General features: G+C 35.5%; 1 protein-coding gene across 1 annotated transcript in view; it reads left to right on the forward strand.

Annotated features, from left to right (window-relative positions):
• Positions 1 to 8123, forward strand: part of LOC107697629 (polycomb group RING finger protein 3) — a 29638-nt gene extending 21515 nt beyond the window's left edge. Inside the window, exons 7-10 of the mRNA XM_016498429.1 lie at positions 982 to 1070; positions 4701 to 4838; positions 6678 to 6758; positions 7037 to 8123. Of these exons, the coding sequence (XP_016353915.1) occupies positions 982 to 1070; positions 4701 to 4838; positions 6678 to 6758; positions 7037 to 7084 (356 nt within the window). The 3' untranslated portion in view covers positions 7085 to 8123. The remainder of the gene's footprint in view (positions 1 to 981; positions 1071 to 4700; positions 4839 to 6677; positions 6759 to 7036) is intronic.
• Positions 8124 to 8361: the final 238 nt, after the last annotated feature.

Raw genomic sequence — 8361 nt, forward strand, 5'->3', positions numbered from 1 at the left:
GTCCTCTTTTGGAAGACCAAACAAAGTAGTTTCGCTTTCACAACGAAGCACACAGCGTCTTCACGACATGGCTGCAGGTTCAACAATACTACAGCGAGAATAAAAGTTACGCCTTCTTTCTTTGCGTGAACATTTGGGCGGCGTTATGCAAATCTTCCCAGATCGTGACGTAGGTATGTGGGGGCGTGTTAGAACGAGCCGTTTTAGGTAGGCATGGTTAACTTTTATAAAGAATATCTCTTTGGTTTTGAGACTTTAGTGTTTGCAACTTTACAGATCTTCTTTATGCACCAAGAGCTTGTAACACTCCAAAGAGAAAGGAAAAATTGAAATCGCATCATATGACCCCTTTAATGCATTTTGCTGAATAAAAGTATTGATTTTCTTAAAAAATATTAAATCTTACTGACCCCAAACTTTTGAATGGTAGTGTAGGTTACATTGGATCCCACTTATCAATATTAATTAAAAAAAAAAGAGTATTTTTATGCTTCCATAAATCTGTAATGAGATGCAGCCCTAGTGTCTGATCTGATCAGTGGGCAGTGAGATGCGTTCTTTGGGCAGGTTGAATCACAAATTAATCTGTTTCCATTGATGAGGTGCAGACTTGTTTTGGAGTTTGGCGAATGCGTGGGGGAGCAGCTTGAGATAATTGCTTTTTTTGTGTTTGATGAATGTTTCTTCACTATATAATGAAGAAACTCTTCCCAGACTCACAAACTAGTACTCAATATAATTCCAGCTCTGAGAAGCAATGAATTACAAATTCTTAGTATCTTAATACGAACTATGATAAACTTGTTGTTTTAAAATGCGAAGATGATGTTTGGAAAGATAAATGCCCGTGCTTTTATTTCTACAGTAGTTTGAAAGCAGAATTATGGAGAGATGGATGTGCACAAAAAAGGTGGTTCTTATGGTTGTCTGGGGACTGTCTTGTTATAATTTTTTTTGTTTTTTTACATTTTACCCCACCAGGTGACTTGAAATCAGAAGATCCAGCCAACAAGGAAGCAGGAGATGAGAAAGCAGAGGAGGACAATGACTACCATCGCAGTGATGAGCAGGTAGGTTTCCCCGTACCCATCTGACCTTGCTAATGTCCCACAAGGGAGCCTCACACTCTGTTAGAATGACCTAGTTAGTAAGAACGCGTAAGGGCTATGTTTGGAATATCATACAGTACTGCTGTACTAGTCTATTTCTGCAGTGTACAGTACTTTGGAATACATGGATGACATATATTTCCCAGTTTACAAGAGCAGACCCAGCATAGAATAACATATCCCATAATGCAGTCTGCTCAATATGACCAGTTTCCATTTTTAGAGTGATGAATGAACCAATTATATCAACTTTTAACTTTTTTTTTTTTCATTTCGAGACATTTTTTGCACAAAATTTCATAAATATTTTGTAAAAGAAGACGCTGTTCACCAAGGCTGACAAAAAGCCATAAAAATAGTAATATTGCAAAATATTATTACAAGTTTAAGATCTCTTTTCTTATTTAATATATTTTAAAATCGAATTATTTATTTTAAAATGTTGCAATTTTATATTTATTTCATATTTATTTTTTTAGATTAATTTTGAATTAAATATGCACATAATGAGGTCATGTGTAGCACAATACTGTTTACTATTATCATTGCATAATGCATTTACCTTTATATTTAAAAAACACACACACACACACACACACAAAAAAAACAGCAGTTTTCAGTGCGGTATTCTAGTGTTCCATTTAAAATAATGTCAATATGTCAAATGATCTGCCCCTTTCTGTAATATCCAGTCTGTGTTCAGATTTTAATGCCGAGCCATTTCAGTGTTTTAGAGGGCATAGAGGAAAAACAGTAATGTACAGTATAGTGTTAATTTCGTTAACTAAGACTATGGCGAAAAATGTTAGTTGACGAGCTTTTTTCCCATGACTAAGACGAGACGACAATAAGGTCAATAAATGATAACTATGACTATATCAACATGCAATTTCGTTGACAAAATAAGACGAGACTAAAAACGGTCTGTGTTCTGTCATATGATCTCACTATATTGTTTGCGATTGTGATAGCTGAATAAATACACTTACTCAATCGCTGTTGTTGTAATAGAGAAATAGATTTGCAATTATGGAATTAGTGGAATTACTAGGATTTCAATATTTTCAGTCATTTCAATCGTTATAATATTTTTCCTTTTTTTTTTTTTTTAGCTGTTTTCATAATGTAGACAGAGATATTGCATAAGTCTTTGCTGTTGATTTATATAATAAAAAGCCTATAATTAATCAGTACACTAGATGAGGTCAAATACACCATGTATGTGTCCACATTCTATTGATTTGTGCTTACTGGAGCAATAGCAAAAATTCAAAAGTTGAGGTCAAATACACCATGTATGTGTCCACATTCTATTGATTTGTGCTTACTGGAGCAATACCTGAAATTCAAAAGTAAATTTCTCAAATGACAACAATCTTTACGATTATAATTTTGAGAATTTTTTTTTAATTCAGTTTAACCATTATACAGAATGACTAAAAAACCTGACTAAAATGCTCATACATTTCATTGAATAAACAAAAACAGGACAAGTTTGGAAAAGTAAATTTCTCAAATGACAACAATCTTTACGATTATAATTTTGAGAATTTTTTTAATTCAGTTTAACCATTATACAGAATGACTAAAAAAACCTGACTAAAATGCTCATACATTTCATTGAATAAGCATATTTATCTTGCTTCATCCACCATTTTGAACTGAAGTACATCATAGGATTGCCTTTAATAATGGGAATTCTGCAAACTGGATCTTTTGAGCAGTATGTCTTTAACAATCTGTGCATAAATTGGTGGTTTAGTGGTTATTTTTGGTCCTCAGACAATCATCATCACTTGATGGATGTTGTTAATTGAGATCATTGCAAATCTGACTTGTCCAAAAGAGTCAGTTTAGTGAGTCTCTGAATTGTTTACTTCAGAAGCACCAGGACCAATTCAGCCCAAATTGTGAAAGAATCATTCAGACCAAACGATTCACAGTAAAGGTTTATTTTGTACTATTGCTACAGAACGTTACACTCCACTGCTAATAGACAACCTGCATCGGTCTTAAATTAAAGGTTTGAAATTGTTCATTTTAAATGATTTTTCTCCATTTAACTAATTAAAAGCATATTTATCTTGCATTACATTTATAATTTTATCTTTAATTATGAAATGATTGATCATTTAAATAATTTTCAGTGGTTACTTTTGGTCCTCATATAATTGTCACCACGTTGCATGTTGTTAATCGAAATTATTCCAAGTCTGACGTCTCCAAAAGAGTTCAGTGAGTCTCTGAAGGACCACTAGGACCAAATCAGTCCAATTTGTATCATTCAGACCACAGGAATCACTGAAAAGATATGACTCATAAGAATGATTCATTCTCATATTGAAGATCACCAGTTGCCTGTAAAATAGATTACAAAGAGCCAATTTAATTTGAAGGGGATAGAGAGAATATAGAAAATGGACATCTGAAATTAAATTGACTTTTTGGATTTTCAAAATCTTGGTGGATTTTGGTTCAACAAACCTTAGATTAGTTCTGGGGGGAAAATAAAATACTCCCAAGTGTAAAATACAGCCTTTTTAAAATGACGTCTGAATATGGGCTTATAATAACATGGCGAGTGTGTGATAGATACCATCCTGTGGTGATTCCCCAAACAAACCAAAATATCTACCCTTGTAGAATTAGATTTTAAATCACAATAATCAACATCTCACGACATCTCTAGGAAGGAAGGATATTCAATGGTAAAATAAAAGGCCTCTCTTACAGTCGTTCTGGGGTCTGGAGGTTTAATTGGTTGAGTGAGTTCAGCGTTAGTCATTTGTGTGACTGTTTGCGGTGAGCATAGCAGCTCCGGCCGTGCAGTAATGACCCAGTAATCACACACACACACACACACACATACATTTATTTGAAGCAGATTTAGTTACATTCAAAATGTCTTTATTGCCAATTTTGTTCAATTTCCTTGCTGATCCATATCTAATCGTTCTAGCTCCAAACTTTTGAATGGTACTGTAAAGTGATTCAAATCAAAGATGTACAAAATGTCTGCTAAAAAAATCAGTTGTCACTCACATTTTCTCGCAGCATCATTTATCTAGGATGCCACATTCATCAAGAATGCTTAAAGTTTTCTTTGTCAAATTCCATGTGGTGACACATATGTAGAATAGTCCTCACAATAAGCAATGCAAACTTTATACAAATAGTACAGTACAGGGCTAACAAAGCAAAAAGAAGATCATTCTACCAGTTTAGTAGGTTTAGTACCTGAAATATCATGTTTTTACATATTTTGTGAAGCTCTACATGGTATCTGATATTTAGTCTGAGCCTAGACGGAATGGATTCAAACATTGCAAAACATGTTAAGCTTCAGTATTTGTTGAATTTTCTTGTTCACACAATGCAGTTACCCTAAATCATCCATGTGATTATCAGTGCTAAGTCAAACTCACTCTCTCTCTCTCTCTCTCTCTCTCTCTCTCTCTCTCTCTTTTGTGAGGCTCTACGTGGTATCTGATATTTAGTTTGAGCCTAGAAGGTAATTGTTGAATGTTCTTGTTCACACAATGTAGTTAAGCTAAAGCTAAGTCACAGTCTCTCTTGCTTTTGTCTGTTCAGGTGAGTATCTGTCTGGAGTGTAACAGCAGTAAGCTCAGAGGCCTCAAGCGGAAGTGGATTCGTTGTTCGGCTCAGGCGACCGTTCTCCACCTCAAGAAGTTCATCGCAAAAAAGCTAAACCTGACATCTTTCAATGAGGTATGTGATCCGCCAGACCTGAAGCTCCGTAGGCCCTCATGCAGCGAGCGAAGTTCGAGACAAAACCCATTATCTTCCTTTTCCCTCGGTTGAAGTTAACTCGTTAGAGACCTTTGCCACCACGCCGGCTAGCATCGGCATTCACTTCATGACAATGGCTCTTGCGTGAGTCACCACACGGATTTCAAAGCTCCTCCGCGCTGTCACGATTCTCACAAAGCTTTCAGCATGCCTCATATTTTCAGAGACAAATAATAGCCTGTAATATCATTTGCTCTCTGTCATGTATCTTGCAGCCTGCCAACATCTCATAGTGCAATTTAACACAAAACTTGACTAATTACTGCTGCTCCATCTCCGTTTTTTTTTCTACTTTGTGTTAGAAATATTTGGGCTATTCCACCGCACACATCCGTCAAAAACTTTCCCCCGCAATAATACTGTCAGATGCCTGGTGTTCTCCGCAAGTATCGAGAGTTATAGCTGGCAACAGCACAATACCACTTCGAAGCAAATAAAAAATACGACTCCGAAATGGCAGCGGTTTGTGTAGTGACTCTGCTTTGAAGTGCAGGAGAAAAGCAAAATCTTTGAAGAACTAAATTCTAATAAGCACCAAACGTTTCATTGTTTCACTGTCAGACGTTTCTGTCTCTGAACATCCCTGGCTCGCATCCTAGATGGCTTTAAACTCTGAATAGTGCCGAGAGCTCATGGCCTCCAGCAGGTGTTGCTGTGGTTGTACTGCTGTCGTTCGACTCACAGCGAGCCAAAACACACAGACACCGGCACTGGTGTTTCAATGCACACTATTCCAGCGAGAGCAGCATCCCTTATACTGTGATACACATAATACTCTGGACGGTTATGGCTGCTCTTGTGCATTAAAGGTTTTGCGTCTTTTGTTTTGGCTTGAATAATAGGTGGAACTGAATGTTTTGAGTGCACAAAGGACTGTCACTCTTCTGTAAAGCACCATAAAATCCCACCTGTCCCCAGAGACGTTCGTGCACAATTGATTATGCGGTTCTCTGGAATACTTTATTCTGATTGCTCAGTTGCAGCATTCTCTACTCATATTTTTGTGTAATGGCTGATAAACTGTATACTTGAGCATTGTCCTATTTATGTTCTACATATTTAGGTGTGAATAAAATATTTTTATATTGTAAATTTAATAAAAAAATCACTCATAAGAGTAAAAAATAATGTAAAAGTATGTGTATGTGTATGTATATATATATATATATATATATATATATATATATATATATATATATATATATATATATATATATATATAGAGAGAGAGAGAGAGAGAGTGAGTGTTTGTTTATTTGGTGATTAGCTGTGTAATATGTTGGAGTATCTGTGCAAAACTAGATGTTTTAAAAATCAACTAGACTGTGGGGTGTAAGGTCTTGAGATGCATTTTTTAAGTTTTAAATGTATTTAACTTGACACATCATCTTAAAAACGTAGGCGTTAACTTGAGGCGGTGGATTCAATTTGATTCCTGTAATTGTTACACTAAAGTTGTAAACACGCTAAAAACTTCTCCAGGAAGTCTGAAGGTGCTAAAAATGTTAAAACTTAAAAATAATCAAGATATACTCACTGGGGATCTTTCCGCATGGCCAACTAGTCATCCAGCAGTCATCTATCTGACCATCCAGACCCATCCCTAATAAGGGCCATATTCAGTTTATTGTGCGCTAATGATCAGCTGACTTATTTAATGGTACTGAAAGATCACGGAAAGCGTAGATTTGTTTAGACTTCTCTCGTATGGTATATTTTTTGGGGGTTTGTTTGCTATATTTGTGTGCTTACTTTCAGCTGGACATCTTATGCAATGAAGAAATCTTGGGCAAGGACCATACTTTGAAATTTGTTGTGGTAACAAGATGGAGATTTAAGGTAATTAATGATAAATTTGCGTGCATTCATGAATGCTTGTTATAGATTAGCCTGGCTTTAGTCTTCCCATTTGCCGTATTGATGTGCATGTCACTTTCTATACATGCATGGATACTCTGCATAATTTTTATGCATGCATAATCAAATAGAGTATGTGAAGTTATGAAATTGTCTTTGTGTTGTATAGATGCGTTTGACTTTCTGTGCCTTTGTTTTCATTCTAGTGGCTCTATGACTTTCAGTCATACGAATGCTTGTGTGTTTTGTGTGCGTTCCAGAAATCCCCCCTCCTCCTTCATTACAGACCCAAAATGGATCTGCTGTAGTTGGACAAAAACGCTTGGTTGTTTTGGCCCAGTGGCTGAGGACTGTGCTACGTGCTATATATGCATAGACCATCAACGCCCACACCAAACAAACACGGATATGAGCCAGCAAACAACAAAACCAGCACAGCCACTGCGACACTGACGACTTACGGGAACAACCGTTTTTTTCTGTCTGTTCGTCCGCTATATGTCCTAGATATGTGAAAAATTGAGAGAAAGCATATATTTATACTTTTGTATAGTTGAGAGAAGTGGAACCAAGACCCAATTGGTGCACTGTTTACACTATAAAAAAAAAAAAAAGACAAATAAAAAAGGTTTAACATTTTTTTTTAACTTTTGGACTTTGTTCCCACTTCAATTATGGGCAAAAAGATGGTGCTCGGTGTCTGCTGTCCTCCGTGGAAGTGTCCACTTTTACACTGCTAACCAGAAGAGAGGAGGTGTTTCAAACTGACCACTCTCTCTCAGGTCATACCTAACTGGAGCTCAGAGCCTTTCTAAGCTTATATAAAGCAGTTTATATGAGTATATTATTTCAGAGCGGTTTCTTTCTGTACTTTCCGACGTCGCTACGAGTGGAATTGTGAATAGGCAAATTTATGTGTAGTATTTATGTTCTATTTACCAATATTGTATATAAAAGTTGTTGATGGAGTGAAAGGATGAATAATGAAAGTGTGTGTGAAAGACTAAAAGGCTAGAAAAATAGAGACCGTTTAGAGTGGTTTTCCAAAAGTGCTATATTTTGGCCTGTGTTTATGTGGCTACATGGAAAAGACATAAATATTCAGCTAAATGCAAGGCAGATTGCAAATTGGGTGAATTTCACAAAATATTTTCACCTCAAAATCAAAAGAAAAAAAAAGAAGGAAAAGAAATTGTATTTTGCTTAAAGAAAATGAAGCTTGGTTTTGGGACCATTAAGATTTGTTTTGCCATTATTTTCATAATTACACAAATCCCCCACCCACATTCAGTCATTGTCATAAAACATACAGATGCATTATGAATTATGTTTTTGTGATTTTAATTTTTCTCAATGCAGATTCTCATTACTATAATACAGTAAAAATGTATTACAGTAAAAAAAATGAAATTCAGCTTTTTATTATCATTATTTACAGCACATCTTAAAGTCAATACAGTCTATGCATCTGTGATGTATAAATACAATTTAAAAATCACATTTTACATTTTTTTTTATATAAAAAAAAGCTTTTTTGTATTTGCATTGCAGTAATGAGAAGTTTTAGAGAATGTTTAATTAAGAA

The sequence above is a fragment of the Sinocyclocheilus anshuiensis genome, unplaced genomic scaffold (assembly GCF_001515605.1).
Source record: "Sinocyclocheilus anshuiensis isolate Anshui unplaced genomic scaffold, SAMN03320099.WGS_v1.1 scaffold1364, whole genome shotgun sequence".
NCBI lineage: Eukaryota > Metazoa > Chordata > Actinopteri > Cypriniformes > Cyprinidae > Sinocyclocheilus > Sinocyclocheilus anshuiensis.